Raw genomic sequence first — 15,967 nt, forward strand, 5'->3', positions numbered from 1 at the left:
TTAGTCATGCCCTTGTCTTTTTCTGCCCCTTTGCAGGAATCCAACAAGACGGTGAGCGTGGCCAATACCCTTTCAGGACACATTGTTCTGGCTGAAAGATTAAACTACGAGGAAAGAACTCGCTACCTGGTTTTGATCCAAGCCAACGTAAGTACACCTGGCACCAGTTTCAAGTGTAGCCATTCTGAGGTAGAAAATCAAATGCAAATGCTCTCTTTGTCTATAACAATATAAAGCTTCTCATACTAATGTCAACTTTGAACAACACTTTTCATGGCTACTACTTTAATGACTTGTGCCGCAATTTTTCGTAGACTGTGGTCCACTTTGCACGGCTGACTTGATGGAAGTGCCACATATAGAGGCGTAATGTCTTTTTCTCTGAAATGCATGTAAAAACAAGTCATCCTAATGATGTTCTTAAAGCAGCTGACATCATTGATGATGGCATTTGTAAACTTTTGCCTTGGGCTTCCGGATACCAGAATAAATGACTTGGGTCGAGTTCCATTCCAGTATTTCAAAGCCTGGAGGCCCGATTTCATTACAACGTACCGATAAGTCATCCATAGAAGTAAACTTATGAGATTAAACACATAAGGATAGAAGATTTAGGCTACAGCCGCCGATGGTCATTGTGCAACTGAGCTTATTTATTTTTTTGCAGCCTGGATGATCACATGACTCAGGCTTTCAGAAAGCTCCAGTGGGCCTGAGCGCCTCTCTCAACAAAAATATGTCCAGGGCAAGGGTTTAATTTACAAGAAACCTCTTACTATGTGTCAAAGCTTTTATTAAACTTAAACTCTCTGCACTTCAGTTTCAAGTTTCGCCTTGCACTGCCTTTGCAGTGGGAATACAAAGAAAGGAATGAATGAAACACTCATAAGCAACAAGGTGGCAAAACAATGCGGTCACTTTGGACGCTCTTAGTCCACCCCTGAGGCCTTTTTTACGTTGCACTTAATTTGATCCCTGTTTTTGTCATTGTTTGGCTACTCTGAGCAGGGGATGTGAAAACCTTTATAAATGTGAATGGTCTGCATTTATAAAGCGCTTTCAAGTCAATGAAGATCTCCCAAAGCGCTTTACAATGTGCTTCACATTCACATACTATGTGTAAAGCAGGGTCAGCCATCCAAGGCAACCACCTGCTTATTGGGGGCATTAGGGATTCAGTGTTTTGCCCAGAGGCACTTCGACATACAACACACAGGGGCCGGGAATCGAATGTGACCTCTTGATCCCAAGACAAGCGCTTTACCTCCGGAGCTACTGCATTTTTCCCCTTAAATTTAATGAAATTATTGCATTACACTGAAACATAAGCTGATCATTTCCTTAGCTTTGGTATTATTTATAATCATTCTGTATTCAAAAAACAATTTAATTATTTAAATAAATAAATTAAAATAAAATATTTTAACGCCATTATAACTGAAAAAGCAAGCATGACCGATGGTCATATTTTTTGTTAGTTTCTAGAAGTATTTTGCTTATTTAGGTAAAACATGCAAAAATAATAATCATTGTTATTATTATTATTATTATTATTGTATACATCTAACATGTGTGAGTATAAGAAGGTAGACGATGAACAAATAAAATATGTTAAATATTTTAATACATATTTTTTATGAATTTGTAATTGTATTTATTTGTATTAATTAGTATATACCGTACATACATAGTGTTCCAAAATATATATACACACTTTGACTTAGCCAATAGACTTTTTGTTCCATTTCAGATTTTTTTTTTTTTTTTTTTCCAGAAAATAGAAAATAGGCTTACAAAGAAAGTTCTGAAAACATTCTGGAAATGTGAAAAAATGTGTGCAAGATAAAAAATGGAACAACGTGTATGAGGGTCTGTGTGAGGAACATTTAAACAATGTTTTCAGAACATTTTTTCTGTACCAACATAAGCCCTGTATCCTCCATCCTTAATCTAAATTCAAACCAGTGGAAAAAAAAAATCCGTAGTGCATTTCTAGCACACTCGCCTAACACGTGAAAGGTCCCCTGTTCAAGACCGGTTACAAGTATTTGTTGGCCTGGAGAGGGATGGATTCCACCAGGTTGTACTTGCCCCAGACACACCACAGGGAATGGTCATCTTAAGTTAACAGAGCCAACCAAGGTTCATTGGCTATACAATGTCATTTTCGGTATTGACCCTTTGCAAATATGTGACGTAACCATGTGACGACACCACCACAAACAGCAAGTGAGTGAGGCCAGTAAACAGTAGACAAGAAAAACAAAAGTGATACTATTCAACACCATTGGCAATGAATTGTCAAACAAATATTGTGCTGCTGTTGGATGAGATGGCTCACCTTTGTCGGAAACCACAAAGAGGCTTTTTAGAGAAACTAAGGATAGCATTAGCATGGCTAGCTTAGCGACCTATACAATTTCCCCCCTTACACATTGGCACATCTTAACAAATCGTTTAGTATGCCCAACTTCAGTCCACACCATCTGTACGACTACATTGTCCCCTAATCCCAAACGTAATACGAATCTGGATTGTTACCCGTTTGTAGCTGGTTGGGTTACCAGTACGCGTTGGTCACTGACGCAGGGAGGTACCTCATTATTGCAAAAGTAAGAGACTATCATTAGCTGTGAATGGTAATACGTTTCATCTAGGGTGCCATCAAATGTCAAATAGACTGTAACTGAATGCCCCTTAAATTGTTTAGTTTTTTTTTTAGCTACAGTAGCTACATTGAGTGTATTTGGTATGACTTGTGGCTAATTTCCACTTCCCTGCAGAATCTCACCCCCTTCACCTGAATGCTCACTAATTCATGTATTTTTATTAATCACGACGATAAATATTCCTTAAAAAACACAATACACAGACTATGATTGTGACACGTGTTTCTATCCGAATCGTAGCGCTTAGAAGCATACAAAAAAACAATTGCCCCTTCATGTTAAGGGGAGTAAGATTCTACTGCAAGCGAGTCGAAGTTAGCCACAGCACTCGTACCTAACTCACATATAATTAATCGGATATACATCAAACGTACCTTGTAAAAATAATGCTCGTTGTAAATCCGGAAATAATTTGAGGGCTGTGAGTCCCTGTGTGTGATTTGCAGATAAACATTGCTGTCTTCTGTCTTCATACAAGTGAATTTGATAAAAAAAATGTGCTCAGAACTTTGCCGGTTGGCAAAGCATTTAATTCTCATCGTAAAAAGTTGTGGTTTTATTCTTCTGTCGCAGTTATTGGTATTTATTTTAACTCAAATGCTCATTTGAGTTATGTCTGCTAGAGTGCCTCTTTCCATCCGTTATGGTTCTCATTCTACCAGGGAAGGAAATGAGACACCACATGCAAAGGGTCAAAACATTTTTGGGACACCCTGCATTCAAAGTATTTTTTAAGAAGGAAAAAAAAACATAATTATACTAACATTTTTATTTTGAATTATTTTTATTGTTTTTGTTTTTTTCTAGAAAAATAAAGAATTAACCAGTAGTGCTTTAAGAAAAATAATACTAATACAAATAAAACAAAATGTCATCTATGGTAATTTTAATGGAATTATTGGATGCCATTTCAACTGTCATTATTTTTTTGGGTTTATTTACACATTTATTGCAGAATCTTGTCCTGAATGTATCCTGTGAATTTGTTTAATAGTGTGCCATTGTTGCATGATCTTTGCACCGTAACAGTTAAGTTAAAATCCTGGTAAATTAGGTAAATTAGATTGAATTTAAATGAATTCAAGCGTCTTTATTGTCATTGATATCAACTTTTCTGAAACATTGTAATCAACAAAAATTAGAAATGGCACGCTTGGGTAGGGGTCGGGAACCTTTTTGACCTAAAGAGCCATAGTAGCAAAATATTTTTGATTTTTTTCCCCCCTCTATTTTTTCCTTTTTTGAAAGAGAGAGAGAGAGCCATACCATTCAGACAAAATTCAGCAGAACAGACAAACCCGCTCTCTTGAGAAAAAATAATCTTCGCCTTTTATTTTACTCTGTGAGGTTAGGTGAATGGATGAAATTTATGAACTACTAATAATGCCAGAGCCTTTGTCCCATAATAACAAATATACCACCTGTCTTGTTCCTACAATTAATTAAGACGAGTGAGGCTCATTTTGTACTTCATTTTTTTGACATAATGTTTTCATAACAAGGTGCAAGAAGAGTTATTTGTAGAAATGTGACAAAAAACTGCAAACACAGGGTTTATGGATGTGTTTCCCTTCAGTAAAGTGGGTGAGGGAGGGGAGCGTTCTATGTATGCAGAGGTCCGGCCACCCCTACTGCTCACCCAATCAAATCCACCCACTCCTACTGCTCACCCGATAAGATTGCTCTGTGTGCTTGGCTGTTTAATTTTTTTGTTTATCATAAAGTATCTCAACACTGAACATTTTCTACATACATTATTTAATGAGCTTCTATATTGTCAAGTCAATTCAAGTCATGTTCATTTGTATAGCCCTTAGCCAAAATGTTACCCTTTGGAAGAAATAGTGAGTAAATATTAATCATTATTTTGGTAAAGTAAAGTGCCCAACAATGATTATCATTGGGGCGCTGCACAGAAACGTAATGATCATAAACACTTGTTGCACATGCAGGATCGTGCACCGTACCCTCCCAACCGACGCACAGCAACAACCACACTGACAGTGGACGTTCTGGACGGCGACGACCTTGGGCCAATGTTCCTGCCCTGCGTTTTGGTTAACAACACCAACGACTGTCACCCCCTCACTTACCGTGCCGCCATCCCAGAATTCACTGAACCGGTAAGAGTGGACGGATGCTAGCCAAAACCCTAAGGTTATTGGAATATATTACCCCGCTTTTGTTCAGGTTCTTTCCTGTGTTTGGGATATGTCCCAGAATTTCTTGTTTGCCTTTAAAGCCCACTCCTGTGTGAAAAGTGGAGTGTCTCTATTATAACTTTAGATCCAGTTTTTCTGGGTATTGGACCAGCAATTAGAGCTGAAGTCTGTGCTGGGTGACAACACAAACCTTCATCCTAACCCAGGATTTATAGCAGCAATCAAGTTGCTTCACTCTCCCTTTTTTGTAACCTTACAAAAACATATACTGTATACACAGTAAATGAAGAAGGCCCAAAGCCAGTATTTTGTCAAGGTGAGTATTTTTTGGTTTATTTTGTTTCAAATTGGTAATGTGGCTGTTTTGTGACTTCATGCTCCTCCCTAAATATTTTTACTTCTATTGGTTTGTGTAGCAAGAATAATGTGGTAAAATGTTTTGTTCCCAAAAACAGATAATCTAAGTTATTACTTTTCTTTTGTTAGAGCATTTTTCCTCAATTCTTGCATTTCCACTCTGCCACAATTCATGAACTATCATATGAACATGGATTTTTTTAATTACTTGTAGGTCTTGATATTTGTATTCATTCTAGATCAGATGAGGCTCATCTAGAGGGAGCCGGCATGATTGTCCTTCATCTTCCTGCTAAGGTTACGTCCCAAAAACAAAAACCTTGTAAAAAATAAATCAGGAGACAAATGTTGCAGTTTGGTCGATTTGAGTCTCTGTAGTTTGTATTCTTCCTTATGCTTTGTAGCACTCGTTTTTGGTGGCACTACGCAGTACAGCAACATCTTGTGGTCAACTATGACACAATATCCCTTTAAGAAAATAGGCACTTTCTTATTTATAGTTAATTACTTTGATGTGGCTGTATTGTCAGTTAACCAGTTACATTCAAAATACATGGACAATTAGTGTTTAACACACATTTTTGTGGTATTGTTAGTAGGTTTTATGGTAGTATACTACTATATTTGTGCACTAAGTGAGCAGTAGAAAATATCGCTGACCCCATTGGATGTAAAAGGGATCAAACAGGATCTTGGCAACCACTACACCAGCAGTGTTACAGATGACAAATGAAAATTCATTCGGTTTTATCTCGTCATCACAGTATTTCTTACAGTACCAGTGAGAAATGTTACATTACGTAGAAAACAGATAGTGGAATGTGTAAACAATTGAAGAAAAGGGCACGGCACTGGAAAAAAAATGTCTTGATGATAGGGGTGCGCGTTACATACGAATACATATGGTACATACTAAAATTATGCTCCAAAATATTATGCTTTTCTAGTAAATTATCCTTCGAGAAAAATCTATGCTTACAAATTCCACTCACTATTTGCCCCACCCATAATTATTTGAAAATTAACGGTATTAAAACTATAAGAAAAAATGTTTACTTCATAAATAATGATTTTACTCATAATAAATATATAACGGGGCAGTACGGCGGTGTTGTAAGCGCATGTGCGGCACAGTTCTGAGGTCGTGAGACCACACCTTCCTGTGTGGAGTTTGCATGTTCTCCCCGTGCTTGCGTGGGTTTCCTCCGGGCACTCCGGTTTCCTCCCACATTCCAAAAAAATGCATGTCAGGTTCATTAGCCGGTCCAAATTGTCCCTAGGTGTGAATGAGCGAGTGAGTTGTCTGTCCAGTGCGATTAGATAGATAGATAGATAGATATATACTTTATTCATCCCCGTAGGGAAATTCACACTTCCAGCAGTCTACCCCGTTGTTTATTAACAGATTAACATGATGCCCGAGGGTGCTTGTAGCGGAGTGGATGACGTCACGCCAGTCCAAAAGTTCGACATTCCTGCGGCAGATGGAAATCTTTTCTTTGTGAAAATCCAGGGATACACCACCTCGTGTTAGCAAGTCCGCCTCCTCTCCGATTCCCCCCGGCTTTCATGTCTCTGTTTAGCGACGTTGAAGCCGGATTTCTCCAGGTGGCTCCGGGTGGCTACACGTTAGCGTCCGGAATGCTAAACGTGAGCCACGTTTCCGCAAAACACAGCAACTGCGCTCCCTGTGCGCTTCGATGTTTTCAAAAAGCACTCGATGATCCTATTTGGTCGTGAGTTCGCATTTACCATGATTACGGATGGTACCGAAGACTTATAACGCCGCTAGCCGCTTCGCTAGCTTCGGCTTTTCTTCCACCATGGGCCCCTTCATCACGCCGGCACGAGAATTCCTCAGGGCAAGGAGTTGAAATACACGCATTTCTTGTGCGTTAAAACCCATGTCCATAGGATAGAAGTAATCCATAGTGTAGTTGTCAAAACGGGAAGAAAAAACACCGAAGATAGGAGCAGACAATAAAACAGTTGGGCAGCTGCTGGAAAAGGCAGCAGCTCCAGCACCCCCGCGACCCTAATGAAGATAAACGGTGCAGATAATGGATGGATGGATGGAAATATATAACATGGCTGTTTTCTACTCCTTTACAACCAGCCATCCCTCACTTTAGCGCAACTGTTTATCATAGTTGTCATGGTAACATTTGCCGTTTTACCCTCTGGAATGACATGACACAATTCATACCTTAAGAGTGTAAATGGCCTTGCTTGTAGCTGTTGATGTTTATGTGGTTTATTACGTGCTTGTATGAAGAGTTTGTTTTCCTTTTTTTCTTTTTCATAAAGAGCAATACCTTTTCTGCCACGCCATACACTAGGGGTGAGCGATACTGTATCAATCCGATCAAGTAAATACATGCTAGTATGAATTAATACCAATCCTATACCGATACTTTCTGTTTGTGAACGAATAATTGAAACCCCCGCATTGAGTTAGTTTATATTTACAATAAACACAGCACAAAGATTATAGGCACTAAAATGATATTTGTTTTTATTAAATAATTACAATTCAAACTTCAACACTATGAAAAATAAATGTAAATATTTGTATTTCAACTGTTTTAGAACAAATTCCAAAAGACTGAAATCAAAAAGCAGCAATGTAATGAAAAATACAAATATAACAATGTCAACATGTCAACTATAACTTCCATTGCACACAATTTTGAAAATAGAGACAGATAGTGCAAATAGTGTAAACGATACAATCTGAAAACCTGTAACAGTATCAAAAATAAAATGCTTCTAGTACAAAAACAGTTACAATGTGAAAAGACTCAAACCAAAAAATCAGCAACGTAACAAACAAGACTTTTTAGCTATGTCGGCATAGTGACAACGGATTAACAGGTTTTTGTTCAGGAACAGTAACATGTTTGCATTTTTAGTTGCAACTCAGCGCCCTATGTAAGATAAACCTTTTAATTTGTTATGTAAATTTGCCACAGTACCCCCCTTTACCACACAGATGACACATGGCATTGACCTTTTTTTTGTCCAAAATTAAATCGGCACCGCGCTGCGTTCCCTGTTGACCGTCATATTTATCTTCTGATAAGGGTTCTCAGCAGCAGGCCAGGTAGGGTGAGGTGCTAAAAGTGTGTCTGCCAGTCACACAAACAGGCATAAGCTTGTGGCTGAAATCACTGAGTGAGGACGGTGTTATCTACATATAGAAGTGACGGGTTAAGAAATTGGTGGAAGGGTAATGCATCAATCCCAGGACAATTGTTTCGATCCGATCCAATAACTTGTTCAAAATTGATTACATCGACATTTGGGTCGACCTGCCCACCTATTCTCCATGCTAAACTGACATTTAGATTGGGCAAGTTTGCATTGATAGGTCAAGACTCGATCAAATGTGGATTTCGTAAGACCGAACGTTAGAATAACTGCCCTTCAAAAAGTTCACGTTTATGCGTAAATCTTTGATGTTTATTCCTCATGTTTGACTTCAAAACACGACAGGCCACATTTGTTTATTCAAAAGTTTTTGCCTTCAGCCGAGCAGCGTGTGTGATGCACTGTATAATTCATCGTAAAAGCTTTCAACGCTGCCAAGCAGGCGGCCTTAGAAGAGGAGTCTTAATTCTTCACCGGGAGAAAGGTTGGCCTCCTTCTTGCTCCCGTCGTTTCTCCACATGTACCCGCTTAAGAGTTGCATGCAACAGTCTTCCTTTTACTGACGTTTGATTGATGTTGCAGTCAGGGTGAATGAGCAATTTCTTTTCTGCAATTCAAAGATAGGATCAAGCCACTCGTTTAGGTCCCAAGTATGTCTCAAGTTAAAAGCAGTTTCTTCAACCGGGCCGTCAACACCTTAAACAAGTGCACAAGACTGTGTATCGAAAAAAGGGTATTCATATCTTATTTATTGTCTTTTTTTTAAATTGAGTTGCTGCTAAATGATATTGCACTATTTTGCATTGCACTATTGGTCCGATGCGCTTACAACTTGGGCCATTCTCCAAGCACTGTTGTAAATATTTTGCCAAATTATCTGGACCTTGTATTTATCTTATTTTTCTGTTTTAAGTCTTCAATGCATCTCTATCCCGGAGTTCTGTTTTTAAATGGGACACCTGCATATAATAATTGCATAGGATCCCAGTTTTTTTATTTTGACTGTTATACCTCGATGTTGTTCCTTATTTGGACTATCATGCACTGTTCACATCTTTGTCACTATCGTCCAATGAGGCTAGTATTGTTTGGTTACCATAGTCTTCAGGGTGGATCTGCTTTTTGTAACCTAGGAGATTTAATTAAAAGAAAAGGCTTAGGGAAGGGCTTTTAGAACAGGTTGGAATTTCTTATCTGAGAGTTGGGTCCTAGTTAGTTTCTTTGCACGATCAAAATCATTTGATGTCTTATCTCCTTATATTGATTGTCTACTACTATTTCTAATCAAGTAGTAAGTTTTCACTACATATCAATGAAAATCAAGACAATTTTTATTCTTACTGTATAAGCAAAAACCTTTTGGAGTCCTTAGAGGGTGTGCTTGAGAACGCGCCCCCTGGGGACTCCCTCGTACTGCTGGGAGACTTCAACACTCACATGGGCAACAACAGTGAGACCTGGAGGGGCGTGATTGGGAAGAACGGCCCCCCTGACCTGAACCCGAATGGTGTTTCATTTTTGGACTTCTGTGCCTGTCATGGTTTGTCCATAACAAACACCATGTTCAGACATAAGGGTGTCCATATGTGTGCACTTGTCACCAGGATACCCTCGGCCGTAGTTCGATGATCGACTCCGTTGTCGTTTCGTCGGACCTGCCGCCGCATGTTCTGGACACTCGGGTGAAGAGAGGGGCGCAGCTGTCAACTGATCACCACCTGGTGGTGAGTTGGCTACGATGGTGGGGGATAATGCCGGTCCGACCCGGCAGACCTAAGCGTGCTGTGAGGGTCTGTTGGGAACGGCTAGCAGAATCTCCTATCAGAAGAAGTTTCAATTCACACCTCCGGCAGAACTTTGCCCATGTCCCGAGGGAAGCGGGGGACATTGAATCCGAGTGGACCATGTTCCGCGCCTCCATTGTCGAAGCGACTGATCGGAGCCGTGGCCGTAAGGTAGTCGGTGCCTGCCGCGGCGGCAACCCTCAGACCCGTTGGTGGTCACCGGCGGTGAAGGATGCCGTCAAGCTGAAGAAAGAGTCTTATCGGGCCTTCCTGGCCTCTGGAAGCAGCTGGCAGGTATAGGCTGGGCAAGCGGAATGCGGCTTCGGCGGTTGCCGAGGCAAAAACTCGGGCATGGGAGGAGTTTGACGAGGCCATGGAAGCCAACTTCCGAACGGCTCTGAGGAAATTCTGGTCCACCATCCGGCGTCTTAGGGGGGGAAGCGGTGTGCCATTGACAGTGTGTATAGTGCCGGTGGGGGGCTGCTGACTTCGACCCGGGACGTTGTGAATCGGTGGGCGGAATACTTCGAAAACCTCCTCACTCCCACCGACACATCTTCCTCTGGGGAAGCAGTCGGGGGACTCTGAGTTGGGCTCCCGCATCTCTGGGGTTGAAGTCACCGAAGTGGTCAAAAAGCTCCTCGGTGGCAGGGCCCCGGGGGTCGATGAGATCCGCCTGGAGTTCATTAAGGCTCTGGATGTTGTGGGCGTGTCATGGTTGACACGCCTCTGCAACATCGCGTGGACATCGGGGACAGTGCCTCTGGACTGGCAGACTGGGGTAGTGGTCCACCTCTTTAAGAAGGGGGACCAGAGAGTGTGTTCCAACTACAGGGGAATCACACTTCTCAGCCTCCCTGGTCAGGGTCACACAGCAGTTTGCGGCTGAATCACGGTCAGAAATTTCTGCCTGTGAGGCGGACGCTATTGGATGCTTTGAGATCGCCATACAGACGAGATACAGCAGTGCTTAACACGCGGTCGGAAATTCGCGCGCGGGTGGCAGCGCGAAAATGTTTGGCGCTGCTCAATTCTTTAGAGCGCAGGTACACAGCCTTTCACGGGCGTATCGAGGCTGAACCACGGTCAGAAATTTCTGGCCGTGAAGCAGACGATGTTGGGCGCTGTTGGACGCTTTGAGACCGCCATATAGACGAGATACAGCAGTGCTTTACTTGCGGTCGGAAATTCACACGCGGTCGGCCGCGCGAAAAAGTTTTGAGCTGCTCAAAACTTTGAGCACGTGTTAACCGCAGGCGGCACACGAGGTAATGACGCGGAAATGACGCGGAACGACGTGCTCTGGCCGCGGCCAGGGCGTGGTTACACATGGGTAGGACGGGAAATTTCAGCGGGTAATCGTGGGTGGAGCATGGTAATAGCATGTTCTGCGCCTGTATCGCGGTGTTATTACGTGAAATTAGCGTGTTACGCGTGTGACGGTCAAACGCCTTTCTCCGCGTATATACAGCGCGATTTGCCGAGCACACGTCAGTTGTGCTCGAGACGTCAAGGGGGTGAACATAGATCCCCGTCACCGTAGTGACCTCGTCTTAATCCATTTTTATTTCTTGACATTTCTATTCATTTCATAACAAGATGATAAAATAAAAATGAAAAACTATTACAATAATAACATATTGGCTTCTTCGGTGCCATAGCTTGAAATCTTGATCTTCACGGGACTGTGTCTTGAGCGGTTATGATTTCTACAGCGCGGTGTTATGCAGAGAAATGCATCCCTGCCGAGATTTGCACCCCCTCGCTACTACAACCACTTTTACCTCGTTTTATCTCACTTTTATATCACTTTTAGGGAATGTAATGGCGAACATATAACCAAAACCACTTCGTCTTGCATTTGTTGGGAATGTAATACAACTTAAACCATTCCGTCTTTGTTTTTGTTGTGAACGTAATAGAACGGTAATGCACATGTATATAAAATCCTCCCCCCCTCGCGTGAGCGCGCATTCTGCTGCGCTTCCAACAAAAGCGATCGTATTCAATATAAAACGCTTATTAAAACAATAAAGCGAGCTAATTATAACAACTGGGAGATCCTAGTCTATGTAACGCGTTTATTTAAACAATAAAGTGCGATCATATTCTACAAAATGCGTTTGTTAACGCGGATGAAAAAGTCACCAATGCACGCTTCCAACAAAAGCGATCGCAGCAGAATGCGCGTTCACGCGAGGGGGGTGGGGGGTTGCGTAAGAGTCGAATTTGGGCACAACACCGGCTCGGGAGCTTTTATAGCCGTGGTCCACACGATAAAATGACGCGGAAATGACGCGATGAGGAAGCGGAACAGTCGCCGGCGTCTGTTTTGCGGGCATACCACCGATGAACAGCGGGTTGGCCAATTTTGCGCATTTTCCATCGCGGGCAACCACGGGCAAAAAAAAAACGCAAAATTTTAGCCGTGATTCAGCCGCAAACGGCTGTGTGACCGGCCCCTGAGGTCTATTCAGGGGTACTGGAGAGGAGGGTCCGCTTGGAGGTCGAATCTCGGATTCAGGAAAAACAGTGTGGTTTTCGTCCTGGCCGTGGAATACTGGACCAGCTCTACACACTCTGCAGGGTTCTTGACGGTGCATGGGAGTTTGCCAGTTTACATGTGTTTTGTGGACTAGGAGAAGGCATTCGACCGTGTTCCTCGGAGGTCCTGTGGGGGGTGTTTCGGGAGTATGGGGTACCGCACAGTCTTATCCGGGCTGTGCGGTCCCTGTATGCCGGGTGCCAGAGTCTGGTCCGCATTGCCGGCAGTAAGTCGGATTCGTGAGGGTTGGACTCTGCCAGGGCTGCCTTTTGTCCCCGATTCTGTTTATAACTTTTATGGACAGAATTTCTAGGTGCAGCCTTGGTGGGGATGGACTCCGGTTTGGGGGCCTCAGCATTGCGTCACTGCTTTTTACAGATGACGTGGTGCTGTTGGCTTCCTCAGGCCGTGATCCTCAGCTCTCGCTGGAGCGATTCGCAGCCGAGTGTGAAGCGGCCGGGATGAGGATCAGCACCTCTAAATCTGAGATCATGGTACTCAGTCGGAAAAGGGTGGCATGCTCCCTCCGGTTTGGGGATGAGATCTTGCCCTTAGTGAAGGAGTTTAAGTGTCTTGGGGTCTTGTTCACGAGTGAGGCTAGGATGGAACGGGAGATTGACAGACGGGTAGGTGCGGGTTTCCTCCGCAGGGTGTCTGGGTTTTACCTTAGAGATGGAAGGACTCTGTGTAGAGCCACTGCTCCTCCGCATTGAGAGGAGCCAGTTGAGGTGGCTCGGGCATCTGATAAGGATGCCTCCTGGACGCCTCCCTCGGGAGGTGTTCCGGGCATGTTCCACCGGCAGGAGGCCCCGAGGGCGTCCCAGGCTACGCTGGACAGACTATGTCTCTCGGTTGGCTTGGGAACACCTCGGAATTCCGTCGGATGATCTGTAGGAGGTGGCTGGGGATAGGGACGTCTGGGCTTCCCTTTTAAGGCCGCTGCCCTCGCGACACGACCTCAAATAAGCGGAAGATAATGGATGGATTGATGGTATGAGCAAAAACTGTCCGTTTTGTTTTGGGCTGTTAATATTATTAATACAAAAGTACTTTCTTTATGTTCTGTAAGGTAAGAAAAAACATACACAGACAGAGCTATACATGCTATTGAGGTAAAAACAATACTTACAACAATATGAGTGTTGTTTACTTTTTACTAAAATAAGAAAAAAAAAATTTCAAATGAGCCAAACAATGGCATCTCCTCTACTTTCAAGAAAAGTACTTATTTTTTAAAAGATAAATTAGTACAGCTATAATACTAATTAAACATAATACTATTTGAAATGAATATAAATCTGAACATCTCACATTCTTAAAAAAGTGAAATATGTCAAGTGCCATCCGTTTCAAGATTCAACGTAGTGTATGTTGTTTACAATGAGATTAAAAAATTGCAACTTTTAGTCCAGAAAAATACGGTACTCACTTAAAGGCACAAATCGCTATCAGCACATTGGGACTGCCGCAAGGAGTAGGACGATTAGACATGGCATTCCAAGATGAAGATACATGTAACAAAGGCTTTAAAGATGCACATTATATAAAAACAATGTCAGCATAAGTAGGCAAATATATTTTAAATGTCGTGTTTCGAGAATTGCCTACATTGTAAGTGCATCAAAACAATAGTACAATGTAGAAATAGTGCAAAAATATTTAGTCGCAGCATAACTCCAATAAAAGTCAAAAATTAAAAATGACCCTTTTTTCGATGTGTGCTTGTTTAGGTTAGTGACGGCCCTAGGGAATACACTGTCTCTGATCGTGTTAGTCATTGTTTTAAGGAGCCTGTAGTGCCTACAAAGAGGTGGTGCCAGGGTGAAATGAGGGTTTATTAATGTTGGGTTCTGCTGCCTGTTCAGATTTAATTCATTGGTCCTGTTAGGGTAGGGGCATCCAGAAAGCTGGCCAGATTTGGTAAGCTGAAAATCTGTAAGGGCCGACTATTCAGCCTGGCATTCTTTGAGCAGTTTTTAATAAATTCACCCTCTGTGAAAGGTTTACAGTGGTTTGCAATAATCTGAGGTCTGTGCAGCCCTTTGAGACTCCTTGTGATTATGCGCTATACAAATAAACATGACTTGACTTCACTTGACTTGACGATCAGCGTCGTGACCTTGGTCCTTCCCTTTGTAGCATTTTCATTTGACTTACAGGGTCTCGTGAAAAAGTACTGCTGTGCTATTAAAACAGCTTCCAGTTGCTTTACATTTTTCAGTTTTTGTTTACGGTTAGCTTTTTGAAGTCAGCATGTTTCGTCTGGCAGTTTCTCTTCATATTACATTCTTGAAAAAAACAGCCACAGACTTTGGCAAATGGGGCAGACGCAGTAGTTTCGGATGTCAGGGAAAAAAAAAACTTCAATTTCCAGTTTTTATTTTTTTCGAAACAAATTTATTTTATACTGCAATCAACATTACTTAGTTAGGGAAATTCACTTCCACTGACTGTACTGGGGGAAAACAACATGCATCACATTACAAAAACAGAAGAATAACAAACATATGTAGCGGAAAAGGGCCGTAAATAGATTATTCTACCCAAAAAAATATTGACCAATTGAATTAAAGAGCCAAGTTTATTTTTTTTAAAACTCGGCTCACCTATTTGCAGAACCACATACGTTTTTAGATCGTTATGTCAAGAAAACTGATGAAAAACTTTGTTTAGTTATTCTGAAGGGTGGCTACACACACTTAAGGTGAATTATTTTTACTGTTTTGATAGTTCAATATACTTTAATCAAGACACAGACACTCTTGGACTTTTTATGGACTTTTCTTTTACTAATCAACTACTGAAAAAGCTTGAATGAAACACAACACAATAATAAGAAAATAAAACAAAACAAGAAGTTGAGAACTTAAACTGGCACCATTCGGATGGACAACAACATTTGCTCGATTATTACGTTATTGTATTTTGATAGAGTTCCCCATTTTATCTCACACCAATACCAATACCTAGCAATAACGAGATGTTCTGCAAAGTTCTGCTTCAATGAAGATGATGGCCCAGTATTTACGTCGTCATTGATGTTCTGCGAAGTTCTACGTCGATGGAGATGAAGGCCCAGTCTTCATGTCCTTGGCTGTAGAGTGATGAGGAATCCTGGTAGGCTTGAGAGCTGGTTGGGACGAGGACCACTGGATGCAGAGTGGTGAAGGAGAGTTGGCTGCTGGTGGCTTGAAGCTTCTCTGAGGTCGCTGGCTTTTTCCCACCGTTTTGGGTGCAAGCTTGATCAAACTTGGCTGCCGACCTGGCAAGGCTCGCTTGGATGCCTGTTAGGCTGACACC

At 41.9% G+C, this 15,967-nt stretch overlaps 1 protein-coding gene across 1 annotated transcript in view; it reads left to right on the forward strand.

Moving 5' to 3' along the window:
- LOC148353674 (protocadherin-15-like) overlaps nt 1–15,967 on the forward strand; it is a 350,912-nt gene that overhangs the window by 111,694 nt on the left and 223,251 nt on the right. The window contains exons 8-9 of the mRNA XM_088350828.1: nt 37–147; nt 4,622–4,792. Coding sequence (XP_088206954.1) covers nt 37–147; nt 4,622–4,792 — 282 coding nt within the window. The remainder of the gene's footprint in view (nt 1–36; nt 148–4,621; nt 4,793–15,967) is intronic.

The sequence above is a fragment of the Urocampus carinirostris genome, chromosome 13 (assembly GCF_059441175.1).
Source record: "Urocampus carinirostris isolate Australia breed hairy pipefish chromosome 13, RoL_Ucar_1.0, whole genome shotgun sequence".
In the NCBI taxonomy this organism is placed as follows: domain Eukaryota; kingdom Metazoa; phylum Chordata; class Actinopteri; order Syngnathiformes; family Syngnathidae; genus Urocampus; species Urocampus carinirostris.